We start from the raw sequence: 13,519 nt of genomic DNA, 5'->3' as shown, positions 1-13,519 counted from the left end.
CCAAGCACGTTAACAGCACCAACTGCGGCTCGCCGGGGGTGCCCCGAACAGGCATGTGGGACCAACATGACCCTCGCCAAATTCCTTGTTATCCCCTGCACCACATAAAATAAAACCCCATTCCCTGTGCCACATACCATTCCTTGCAAATTGTAAATGCTTGTATAGAAATGTTCCCAGCTCGTTTTCGTCTTTTCCTTTATTGGTCCAGCATGGTCCGCATCATAGCCTAGCTGGGATGTTATCCCCCAACGATCTGTTTTCCTATTCGGTATGTCTTTGGCTGTTACGCTGTGAGCATCTGATCCAGTAAGGTGATCTGGTTTGAGCAAGGCGTACCGAGTGCATGTCCTCCGGTAATTAGATCACCTGATCATTTTCGGTAACCAGTTTCCATTCGACAGTGGACCCTAAGTCACGTGGTTGAGTTGTTGCTGTTCACGGTTAATTAGCGACCCGCTGTGTCATGGAGTCATCTGTGTGCGACGGCCTGCGATTCCGGAGAGTCTGGTGGGAACCCGAGGTAGCTTACTCCCCCCCCCCCCCTCCTCGTGGTCTTCTCGCCCCAATCCCGGGTCCGCAACAATATCTTGGAGTGACATAATAAGGAACATATGTGATATTGTTTCGAATCTGGCAGCCATGAGCACACAACAGACAGGTCCCCGTAGCTCAGTTATTTCGTTAAGTATATGTGTATAGTTAGAATCCATCTCCTGTGTCTAATGAGTGATTGAATGTTCGTGCACTGTGGAGTTATTTTGATAGGGTTTTCTTTTACATTTTTACAACAACAACAACACCTTCGCTCCATCCTGACGCCATAACGCTCACGGTGGGCGGAGCTCATGAAGGACTTGGCATCACTCTTGACCAAACAGAGATGCGAGCGAGTTTTCCGTCGGTCGGGCAATGAGAGCCAACACAGGACAATATTACTCCTCTTCCTGTTTGAGGGGCGGTCCGCTGTAACGCCCGCCACGCCCCCCCCCGATCCAATCGGTGGACTTGGCGCCCCTTTTGGCCAATCACGGGGGCGACGAGCGCATTTGCACACCAAAACCGTCCAGTGATGGAGAGCAGGTCGGAGGAGGCGGCTCCTCCCCTCTGGAGAAGGACTGAATAATTGTTTGGCGCGATCCGACTGGTGGGAGTTGGTTTTTGTCTGCCGGATCTTCCCGGATCGCCTGGCCTTGCCTGCTGGCGCTCGCTGCCTTGTCCGCCCTCGCGCTGGTTGGTGTCCGTCCTTCATCCTCCGTCCCTGATACTTGGAGTGGAATCGTGGTTGCGGGTTCGAGTCCCGCCGGTCCAGGACGTCGAAGACCACTCGAGGTGGACACGTCCAAGATAGCTCTGGTTTCCAGCTCATCTGCCCTCGAGCTGGAAACCTTCAATAAAGACCCGACGGTGTCCATTTCTTTGGGTGTGTGTCTGAGTGTGGGCCCGTCTCTAAGTAGAATTGTTAAGTGCTTGCATTATTGTACATTGGAATATATTCGGTTGTAATCTGCTCTTTGTCTCCCTTCCCGGTTTTTGCCAATTATTGTTGTAAATAAATTCCCCTCTTGTTGAATGTCCCAGCTCGTCCTTGTCCTTTCTATCATTGGTTTGCTGCGCTGCGAACGGGAACTAGGAGGCCTCATTGTTGCCGTAATTGTGCAATCGGCCCGGCAGGATTCTGGTACTCTCCGCTCGGGGTACGACTAATTCGGCTCGGTAACGGCCCGGATCGCACAGTTCCTGCTGAGGGTGAATTTCCCTGGTAGCTTGGACGACGTGGGTATTTAGGTAAATTGAAATTAGCAATCGACCCTATCCCACGTGGTCGACCTATTGGCGATCTTCGGTCTGATAAGGGACCCGTGACCTTTTGGATTTATCTGAAGGATGCGACCTAAATTCAGGGTGTTCGGTGGAGCCGACTCTACTGCTCCATCGGTCGTGCTCGCCACCTAGACCCGGCCCCACAACAATTGGTTGTCAGGATTGGGGTGCGAACCCCTCCACCTCTAACAAATTGCACATCAATTGGTGTCAGGAGCGGGTTTCGAACCCCTCCACCTCCGTAGAGAAATTCACGAGATTCGGACCAGGGGTGCGGAGCAACCCCCCCTCCCCTTTCCCTCTAAATTAAGTGCGGTTCAAACTATTCCCAGAATGCAACATGGCTAACCAAGATGAGCTGAAGCAGGTGGGTATAGATGTAGCGTTAAAGGAATCTATGGCCCAGGATGAAACCGCCGTGCAGGACACCCCATGCAAGAAGACATGCCCCTGCAACCAAACTTATGGGTAGTAATGGGCGCAGGGGTGGCTTATGACAACCCCCCCACCTCCGTCAAGGTTCCCCCCCCCCGATTTCTGCCGGTTCAACAGACCATCATGATGAATCGGCTCCACCGAGTTCATTCGACATGGGCCAGTTGATGGCAATGCTGGCAGGAATGAACAACAAAATGGATGCGAATGTGCGCAATATGCAGGCAATGAGTGATTATGCAAACACTGAGGGGTGATATGCAGAGCATGGGGTTAAGCCTGCAGGCGAGCTTGGATGAGGTGAAGGGAATAATGGCGCCTGCACGTGGGAGAATGACTGAACCGAGGAGGAGTGTGGAGGTTCGTCGGTCCACGATGGAGACGGGCAAGGTCGAGGGGACGAGCGACGCCAGCACAATTTATGGAGAAATAACAAAAGGGATGACTGAGAAATTAAAAGAGACAACGGAAATGAAAACAGAGACATGGGAATTAGAAGGAGTAGAGGGGAAACTACATGAAACTAAAGATGAGCACACACACATAGAGTGAGTGAGGGACAATGGGGTTGAGCTGGTAGAATGTATTGGGACCCGGTGCGAGCATCAGGATAGCCTCCTTCAGGAACAGAGGGAGATGGTAGGCTCCCTCAAGTGGACTGCAACCAGGTAGGTCCGGTCGGGCCGAACGAGGTTGAGAGAGTGAGTGATGCAAACGGGTCCATGCAGTTTGGGGGAGTAGAGGCTTTGGGATCCCTTGTGCGGACTCCCACCCCCGATGTGATTGTCCCGGAGTGTGTGAGTGGTGCGAGTGTGTTGAAATGTGTGGATAGTACGAGTGCCATAGCATGCGTGAGTGCGTGCGAGGAATTGAAACGCGGACCCATCCAGACGGGAGACAGGTATAGCGAGCCGAATGGGCCACTAGAAAATACTTCGGGAACCGCGCCGGTTTCACGGGACGTCGCGTACGGAGCCCGTTTTACATTTAGCGAGCGGCCCTCGCGCGCGAGTCTTCATGGCGGGAATCCGGCACGGAAACACTCTGCGTGGGATTCAACAAGGCCTCGTGGGTGGCTAAAATGGTGGCGAGTGTTGTTTGAATTCGGCAAACAGGGGTCCCCATGCGAGCGCGTGTGCGAGGCATCACGTGCTGCGTGCTGCGTGTTCCGTTCGTGGAACACGCGGAGTGAGCCCCCTGGACGACACGCTCGGGCGGGCCTGCACCACAAGCCGTGCAGGTTCCGTGGGCGAGTGACGTCACCGGGGATTTCCCAGCATGAGTTGCGGGTGAGCTGCACACGTTGGCTCGCGTGGGGAATCCCTCAAAGGCGAGCGCTTGACAGGGTGATGACAAGACCTCGATTATCGCCTGATGGAAGGGGCGAATGAGCGAGCCATAGACCGCCTCCTTGGTGGTGTAAAAAAAGAAAAAAAATCCTCGCTCCAAGTACACGGCCCGGCAGAGATGTGGCAAGCATCCGGTTTGGGCATAGGAGCACAAGTTAGCGGGATGGGTTTAGCTTAGATAGACCAGCCTCATGGGGGCATGAGCATCATCTATGGGGCCCATGGACTAGTTAGTGGGAAAGTAGATTTTGAATGGATTCGGGAGACATGGACGGACATGGAATGTGTTGTGGGGACGTAGCTTAGCTACGTAGATTAAATGGTACGTGCATTAAGATAAGGGACGACGAGAGAGCACGAGATAGTTTGGGGAACATAGGTAGTGTGTGTAGTGAATTGGAAAGGAAAAGTGAAAAATGTACGATGAGTGAATGTGGGACAGCGGGCCAAAGTGTGAATGGAGTGAATGTGGAATGCATGGTGCGAATGAATGAGTGGGGGGAGGAGTGAGTCCCACCCAAGTGACCCGGGGTCAGTGTAATGTTAGTTCGTGGGTTAGTTAAATTTACCAAAAGGAGGTCGTTCTGTGTTGGTGGCGTATGAAGGCACAAAACCCATTTGGAGGGGTGCAGTAGTTCATTGACTGGCTGGGAGCGTGGCTGTGAAAAGTGCGTAATGAGTAGAGGGCACCCCGGGCACGGAGAAGTCTGCCAGAGTAGGCCAAGGGTCCAAGGGACCGGGATAGTGGAGTGGGCACGGGCGCCCCGTCGGAAACGGGACCCGTAGCGCCAAAATGCCACGTGGGCATCGGAGGGGGGCAATGCCAGGGAGGGCAACCCCCCGCGTTCATAGGGAGCAGGTCGGCTCAGAGACAGCCTCAGGGCCCGGGGATGCCATAGTTAAAGTCCGGCAGGAGGGGAATTCCTGCCATGTGAGCCACGCTGCCCAGCCATGAAATTGTGCAAGGGCACGAGCGAAAATTTGAGGGCTCGGCCCAAATTTATAACGGGACACCAACACGGGCGATGGGAATCATGGTTTCTAGAACCAATAGCTCAAAGTAACATGCGTTTTGAAAAGCCCCGGGGATAGTTTAAAGTTTAATAAAGGATACGGTTTAATCCTTTATTTATCCTTTAATCCTTTATCTTTATTAATCCTTTATCTTTAATAAAGATAGGAAACGTGTACCTTTTCGCTTTCCGTAGGCCGCTGGACCCACCTTGGTACGATGGCTGAATTATGTAGGAGGCTATTCTGAGGCTTTGTTGGGCCTCGAGACAGGACGCTAGTCTCTCCCTTAGTCCCCTCCAAAAAAGGAACTTAGGGGTTGGGAGTAGATGGACAGGATAGGTTTGTCGGACAAAGACGATAAAGGGGGTTGGGGATAAGTAATTGTAAAAAAGACAAAAAAGCAAAAAAAAGAATAATAAACAAAAAGGGGCTAAATTTTGTTGTTTTGTTGTTGCAAATTAAGGGAGTGGGTATGGACTGAGACAGGCAAAGGCGATAGGTCGGAGGGAGACAGTATGGTAAGTCCGAGCCCGTTTTCAGAGCGGCCAGCACCACCGCACTCCCAGAACTTCACGGGACCACACCAGAAGCCGGCCAGCTTCATATGCCGGTCTGTTGTGCTACAGCTGCTGGTCCGCATTTCCTTGCCATGCCTGATTTGCCTGCCTTTGCCATAACCCCATGCCTGCCACCCTTGTTTGCGTTGCCCCTGTGTTCACCATCACCATGTGCACCAGGACCATCCAGCAAGCGTTTGCCAAGACTGCCCTGCAGGCAGCCATACACGGTGACTGCATTTGAGCAGCCTGTGCGTTCATTTGTTCTTGCATCCGTTTCATTCAAATGAGCCAGAGACTGTATTGGGCAGCCTGGCTACCTCTTCAAATGGCCTGTGGGACGGCGCATGGCCTGCCGTGTTAGGACGAGTTGCCTCCAGCAGCTGGGGTATGGAAGGAAAAAGGAAAGAGAAGAAGGTTCACTGAAACAAACACAAGGGGGACTTTTTGAGCAGGCCCTGAGGACGACTGATCTTCAGCTGCTGTGCACTCACCCACACAAACTGGTAACTAGTACTATATCTACACTAAGAGTTTTAACAAATTACCTAATGATTGTTTTCGCTCCAAAGTGAGCAACTTGTCCATGCGTTGAGGCAACCCACCTACTGACTCGTGCCGCCAGCATGTACAAGACATGCATTTCTCTCCTCCTTTCATTATTTAATTCATTATTTTCCACTTGCCAGGTTTATTTCTTCCTTTATTTATTTTGTCCACTTTTTTTCGGTTCTGTGCCTTTGTGAGCCATTGTTAAGCACTGTACTGTGTACGTGTTTTATGTTTGTCTTGCACCAAGGCTTCATTGCTTTTATACCTCTGGTGCATTCTCAAATTGATTTGAATTGTGTTTTTTTTAAGCACGTTGTTTTGTGTTTTTTTACCGTGCACATGCAAAGCAAAAAGCTTGGTTCAGCAATTGATTCACTTTGTCCATCTATCGCCAGATGTCAGTCCATGATTGAGGAACGACTGTACTCGATCTCTATTGAATTTTATATTTTGAATACAGTGGAACATGAATCCGAACATGAACCTCAAGTTTAGCATTGTTTTGGCTCTGAAATTGGGGAAAATGTATGAAATATCGTCCCGATCGTGCATGCGCACACAGGAGTGCGGTAACTTTTTTACAATCTGCTTGTCTGGCAGTCAAACAATTTTAAATCATTCATTTTTCATCATTTTTAGCAACATCATTGTAGGATACTCAGGACTCCATGTTGGGCCAGACCGGAAGTGACGTTTATTCGCAATTACGGAGCACAACCAACCACAACCGGAAATCAACATACGTTACAATCATGATGGACACAAACAACAGGCATAATGAACTGATTTAACGTGGTGTAAAAGACGGTGCATCAACTGCAGTAAACTTCCGAAAAGGGTTGTTTTTTCGCTTCAGCCTTCAAAGCCTTTATTTTATTTTCGTTGAATGACATGTTAACACTAAAGAATACAAATCGCTTCTTTGGCACCTTCCGTTTAGCAGTACTTGAAAAATATTTGCACTGCCTCCTGCCCTGGGGGCAGTGTAACTGAGACTCAGCATTCAGACAAATATGGTAGTGTCTCGCACTGTTCAGTGCAAAATGCAAAGGAATACTCTAAAAGTGCCTTCCCATGTCCTTTTTCAGGACTGCACGGGGTAAGGTGTTCTATGAATTCCCAAGTTATTGCCCTCGCCGAAGAAGAGGGTCATTTAGGTCCGTTTGTTTGACTGTCCGCACAGAACTTTCTTGTTTTTCTCCGAAGCCACTTGTTGGATTGAGAAAAAATTTTCACCACTGATGAAACGACTCATGTAGAATGTTTTAATGATAATTATAACATCATAGGTCACGTGGTGTGGTAGCCATGTTGGAAAAACTTTGCACCTCTGTATCTCTGAAACTGCACCAAGTTAAAAATTGAAACTTGGCACAAAGCAAGTACTACTCATGGGGAATGTGTGATATCTTATGACGTCATAGGTGCCTTCGTTTATGATGTTATAATTGCATATTCAGAACACTACATCCGATCAGTATGAAAAATTTTGAGGCTCATCTCTGGATAAAATCGTCCACAGAAAAAAAAATTGACGTTATCAGTCATGTGATTCGGCAGCCATATCATTTAAAAAAATTTTTAAAGAACTTTCAAAAATCTTCTGAAATGTCTGAACAGATTGAGGCAAAACTTTACACATATGACCATCTATCCATGATGAACAAAAGGTTCACATATATGATGTCATCGGTCACATGGTTTGGCATCCATTTTGGATTTACCCCAAAAACATATAATTATCTTCTCCAGAACGGCTGGACAAATTGAGGGGAAATTTCACACAAATGTTCCCCAAGGCATGTGTGTACAAGTTTGTTGAGGAATAATTGATGTCACATGGTTTGGCAGTCATATTGGATTTAAGAAAAATATTAAATAATGTTTTCTCTCGAACCACTTGATCAACGTGAAACTTCACAATTATGATCTAGTAATAATAGGGAATACATGTTTTTTAAATTTCAACTTGATCGGACACATGGTCTGGCAGCCAGAATTGCTGAATTTCTTGATCTGGATTCTTTTTTTTTTAATAAGGTTCACTTTACTGTTCCTGGATGGGTTTGAGGGTAGAGGAGTGGCAGCAAAAACGTGAATCCTATCCAGATTCATCCTGATGACTCCATCTTTGCTTTTTGCTTGTTTGGGTTCCTTCTGATTATTCCAATGAAGGACTTTACCTATTTGGTCTTCCATTTGATTTGAATTGAATTTATTTTAATCCCATTCTAAATTCAATTGAATAATAATAAACATCATGGGTCAGGGTCAGGTGTCCGATCCAAGTGGGGTTGCATCAAAGCGGGACGTCTTGGAACCCAGTCTTCATTGCCAGCAGCAAAAAGTGGCACTTCTAGTTATGTCTCTTATTAATTACTTAACATACCGGTACATAAACACCACACAAAGTACACCACAAAAAAAGTCCTGGTGAGGGTCTGCAATCTCTGATTGCTCTTTTTCTTGTTAAATTGTTTGTTTTGGTGAGGCAGCCACCTTGTTTGTCATCTTTGGCATGAGATTCCATTAAGTAGCCAAATCTGTTGTTCAGGTGGAAACAAGGCCTCACCGACTGCATTTGAATTTGGCCTATCACCTGGCTCTGATTCTGGGGTGATTTCAGCCCAGCACGTATGTGGCTCACAAAGTTTTTGCAGTTTGTGCGTCTTTCCACCTTAGCTATGGAAGCAAATTTACAATCTCTGTTTTTTGTTTCATTTGCAAATACTGCATACAATTTGCTTGTACAAAGATCAAATTTGTGGTGGAGCTCCAGATGAAAGAAGTAAAAGGTTTGTTATTTCACAAATTTTAAATACAGGATATATTTGTTTCCACTGATTAAAATCCAACTCCTTGCAGGGTGTTCTTACACCTGGGATTCAAATGTTCAGCCCCATGTTGCCATATGGCACAGGCCTCACACCGCAGCCTGTGGCCAGCACAGGCCTCACACAGCCTTTGGCCAGCACTACACTTGGCTTGCCTGATGATTCTCATGAGCAGCAGCAGCAGCAGCAGCAGCAGCAACAAGGGCAGCCTGGGCAGAACCAACGAGATACTGGAACATCACAAGTATGTGGTTTTGGAATGCTTGACCATTGTTTAATTTTTATGCATTCTGATTTTTTGTTGGAGATGAAAAGCAATTCTGTCCATGTAACCTGTGCAGAACTCCTACATTAACACGAGCACCCGATGTTCACCTCTCCACACCTATGCGAAGTATGCATTTCAAAGTTGCAAGAAAAACATTGTGTTGCACTTGCATCATGGTGAGGCAGCATTAATCTTTCCTACAATCTCATTTTGCAGGCACAGGTGCCAGGGTTTCATTCATCGACGACGACGGCACTTCCCAGTGGAAGCACAACCTCAGGACTTCCCGGAAGTGCCCCCCTTTATCCCTCACCCATGACACCAATGACTCCGATGACACCGATGACGCCTGTTGCTCCAGCATCTGAGAGTTCAGGAATCGTTCCACAACTGCAGTACGTACCGTGCTTTTCTGTTTTGCCACATTTATTGCTCCTGAATTAAGATTCTTGTGAAAATTATTGAATGCCCTTCCACCACCTTCATACTGTTACAAATTTGGAAACCTATCACACACAACATCCAGGTTCCTATAGCTCAGTTATTTCGGTATGTGTTTTATAGATAGCTTCCCGTCCCTTGTCGAATGGGTAAATCAATGTAAATGCGCTGTGATTTATTTTTATAGTTAGGAAAACTTCATCTTCAGCGACGAAAACAGAAACGACCGTTGGGGCGGTTCTGCAGCAACGAAAACAGAAACGACCGTTGGGGCGGTTCTGCAGCAACGAAAACAGAAACGACCGTTGGGGCGATTCTGCAGAAAACAAGGTCAACCCTCTTCGCCGGGATTTTCCCCGCGTGCCGGGGAGAGGGAGGGTCGAGCGCGCCGGAGCGCATAAAAGAAGCAAGCGAGAGAGAAAGAAAAGGGCAAGCGGAAAAGGAGAGAGGAAGCGAAAAGCGAGGAAGGAGCGTCCATCTTGAGAGCGTTCCTGTCGTCGTCGTCGTCTTCGTGGCCAGAGAGGTAGGGGCTGGTCGTGGCCGTCTTGAGGGTCTTCTTCCTCCTCCTCCTTCCTCCTCTAGTGGAGCAAATGAAGTCAGTGTCCCACAAGAATCTTCCAGTTGATGGTACAAGCTCCAAATTTGGTATACATGTGCTCCAGGACCCATTCTCTCAGAAAAGTACATTACCCGTGTTGAAAAACAAAATGGCCGCCATTTTTCAAGATGGCCGTCTCATAAAATAGGAAAAAGGGTTTTCAGTGCTAAACGTCTATAAATAGGAGCATGCTATTGATCCAAATGTTAAAGATTGTATTTTAACTGGAGAAATATATTTTGGCACAAATATTCGAAAATGGTTACCAGTTTTCAAGATGGCGGCCATTGCATGACTTAAAATCAGTACTTTTGTAGCTGTCTTACAAAATTATCACATATTGCTGGGCAACATCTGTGATCATGTATTTAGGTGATGCGGTCAAGCTCTATTACATTATGTGAATAAGAGTGATGTTAAAGCACAACCAGGGCACACGGGTGACATCACTGCTGTGAGACTCAGCATGGGGTTCAGTGTCGGCATATAGTGTACTACTTGTAGCTGGAGTTTACTAACCTAAACTGTAGTTTGTAGAATACTTGAGTGTCCCAAATGCTATCTAATAAGCCCCTGTATATATTTCAGCTGGAAGTATTGCTAGTTGTAGTATTACACTATTAGATAGCCGCGCCTGAATTGACAGGATGTGCTGGTGCGGGAGAGCCGAGCCAAGGGTAATGGGGCTTCAGTTACCTGGAAGGTGTACAGATCGCACGGGACTTAAATGGCACTGGATGAACAATCGGGCTAGGTGTAAGGCATTTGTATGTATGAACCTAGTTGTATCCCATATCTCAATGTGCTTGTGTATTTTGTACGGTAAGGTCGTAAAAGGATAAACCCTCGGCCTTAACCTGTTCAATATGTCCACTAATAATCCGTTGAGTTGTACTCCTAAAACTGACTGGAGGAAGTGTTGCCTCTGTCAGACTGATACAAAAGAAGAGTTGAAGTCTCCCCCAACCTGTTATGAGTGTAGTTCTGATGGTTATTCCGTGATAGCAAAAAACCTACCACAATTTCAGGTAATCCACCAGTTACTGATCAGGTTAGACCCATCCAGATTGGATGAAGGAGGTGGTATTGAGGATACACTGAGGCGAAATAGTGCCAAGTACCACCAAAATTGTCGCAAAATGTTTGACAGCTATAAACTTGAGTGTGTCACTAAAAGAGCAGCTGAAATTCAAAATGATCCAGGAGAAGGGCACTCAAAATGCGAAGAACTAGCATGGAAGTGCAATGGTGTTTCCTATGTGAAGAGATGCAACCAAAGTCAAAGTTGTGACAAGCCATGACCATGCAGCTAAATGAGAGGCTTAATGAATGTGCTCGCAATCTTAATGATCGCAAGCTTTTGGCTGTCTTCAGCGGTGGAGATGTGGTTGTCCTGGAACTGAAATACCACTACTCTTGCTTAACAGCTCTGTATCATAGAGAGAGGGCACACATTGCAGCCAAGAACAAAGAAAAAGTCCAGTCATCCCAAGAAAAGGAAGTCTTCCCTTTGGTGTTCTCTGAACTTCTTACCTATGTCATTGAGACAAGAAACAGCAGTGATGGGCCTGTTTCGTTTCGACTTGCTAACTTGGTGAGTCTTTACAAGGAAAGACTTGAACAATTTGCAACAGATATACTTGATGTGAACTCTACTAGACTGAAAGAAAAGCTTCTGGCAGAGATACCTGTGTTGGAAACCTACAAGGATGGACATGATGTTTATCTGACATTCAAGAAGGATGTAGGTCCTGTCATGTCAGAAGTATCAACCTACTCTGATGCCATCATTCTCACCAAAGCTGCCAAGATATTGTGTAGGCACATGCTTGATCACAAATGTAAATATGAGGGCAATCTTCATGAGACTTCAGTATATGATTCATTACCTCTGGCTTTGCTCCAATTTGTCTGCATGATTGAGCATGGAGCAGACATAAAGTCTCAACTGAGGTTTGGAGCAACTACAACTGACCTGGCTATGGCTCAGCTCCTTCAATACAACTGCTTTGCCAAATACAAAGAAGGTGCTGCCACACAAAGGCATTCCAGAGACAGAGAAACCCCATTTCCAGTCTACATAGGGATGTCTGTTCATGCTAAGACAAGAAAGAGACACCTAGTAGAAATACTCCATGACCATGGTCTCAGTATTCCATATGATCGAGTACTCGACATATCAGCTCAGCTGGGAGATGCAGCTGCAGCCAGATATATAGAGGAAGATGTGGTTTGTCCTCCCAAACTGAGGAAAGGTCTTTTCAGCACATCTGCGATGGATAACATCGACCATAATCCCTCTTCCACAACGGCGACCACATCTTTCCATGGAACCAGCATATCCATCTTTCAACATACAACATCAGGAAATCAAGGAGAAGTACGGGAACCAATTCTAATTAAGAATACCAGAGTAAAGAAAGTCCCAGAAATCCCCGACTCGTATACAAATGTCTATCCTGCGTTCTTCACAACAAAGAACAATTCTCCTCCCAAAGGCAAAGTTACATATGAATCTCTGCCAAGTCTCCCCCTAACCAATGAATATGAGTGGTTGTAGAAGATTAGCCTCACACAAGAAGTACATGACAATGTTAACATCACTTGGTCAGCCCATCATGCAGAGAAAAAGAGAGGTCTTGCATTTGAAGAGAGTATTACAGCACTTCTGCCCCTTCTTCATGATGAAGCTCACTCAATTGCCACTGTAAGGCACTCCATGAACAAAGTCAGGGATACTATTGCACACCTCAACCCAGGACAGGTCCCTGTGATAACCGCAGACCAGCCTATTTTTGCACTTATCAAACAAGTCCAGTGGCACTGGCCTGACCTGTATGGTGAGGATAAATTTGTTGTCATGTTTGGGGGTCTCCACATAGAGATTGCTGCTTTAAGGTCTCTTGGAACCCTACTTAAAAGCAGTGGGTGGACAGGTGCTCTTGTGAAGTCTGGGGTGGCTTCTTCTGGAGTGGCAGAGTCCTTTCTTTCTGCCTCAAGTGTCACAAGAACACGCCATATGCACCAAGTTACAGCGTGTTGCCTCTACATGCTCCTAAAGGAAGCATATGAGCATCATTGTGTAGAAGAGAATGAAGAAGCTCTGGATTTTGATGACTGGTGTGAGAAACGCAGAAAAAAAGAGTCCTCAATTTCAATTCTGGGATCTTGTGTTGTCAATGGAATTGGTTATGTTCTCGTTGGTCAGGTCTTTCAGGGAGGCCAACTTCGGTTTGTATTGCGAAGCACTGGCTGCTCTAATCCCCTTGTTCTTTGCAAACAACAATGTGAACTATGCCAGATGGCTTCCCATCCATCTTAGAGACATGGTCACGTTGGAACACACTCACCCTGAGGTCTTTAATGAATTTCAACTGGGAAATTTTGTGGTACACAAGACTAACAGGGAGTTTTCTGGCTTGGCCATTGACCAAGCACATGAACAGGCCAATACAGTAGTGAAAGGTGATGGTGGTGCCATTGGGCTTACTGAGGATTCAGCTGCACTGAGTAGGTGGATGGTGTCTGGACCAGAAGTTAGCATGCTAATATCACAGTATGAGTTGGCGTCACTGGCCAAAGTGGCAAATGAAGATATCACGCACCATGAGCAAATCAGCCTATCTCAGAAATCCTTCTCTGACAAG

The 13,519-nt window shown here is 46.8% G+C and overlaps 1 protein-coding gene across 2 annotated transcripts in view; it reads left to right on the top strand.

Annotated features, from left to right (window-relative positions):
* Positions 1-13,519, top strand: part of LOC147023818 (TATA-box-binding protein-like) — a 77,484-nt gene that overhangs the window by 48,306 nt on the left and 15,659 nt on the right. Inside the window, exons 2-4 of one of the 2 annotated variants that reach the window (XM_085889645.1) lie at positions 5,360-5,685; positions 8,597-8,809; positions 9,050-9,228. In XM_085889645.1, coding sequence (XP_085745771.1) covers positions 5,527-5,685; positions 8,597-8,809; positions 9,050-9,228 — 551 coding nt within the window. In that variant the 5' untranslated portion in view covers positions 5,360-5,526. The remainder of the gene's footprint in view (positions 1-5,359; positions 5,686-8,596; positions 8,810-9,049; positions 9,229-13,519) is intronic. The other variant, XM_085889646.1, reaches the window with a different exon arrangement.

The sequence above is a fragment of the Eptatretus burgeri genome, chromosome 7 (assembly GCF_056783735.1).
Source record: "Eptatretus burgeri isolate ZD-2024b chromosome 7, Ebu_testis_v1, whole genome shotgun sequence".
NCBI classification, from domain to species: Eukaryota; Metazoa; Chordata; class Myxini; order Myxiniformes; family Myxinidae; genus Eptatretus; species Eptatretus burgeri.
This window is presented reverse-complemented; position numbering and strand designations above follow the sequence as displayed.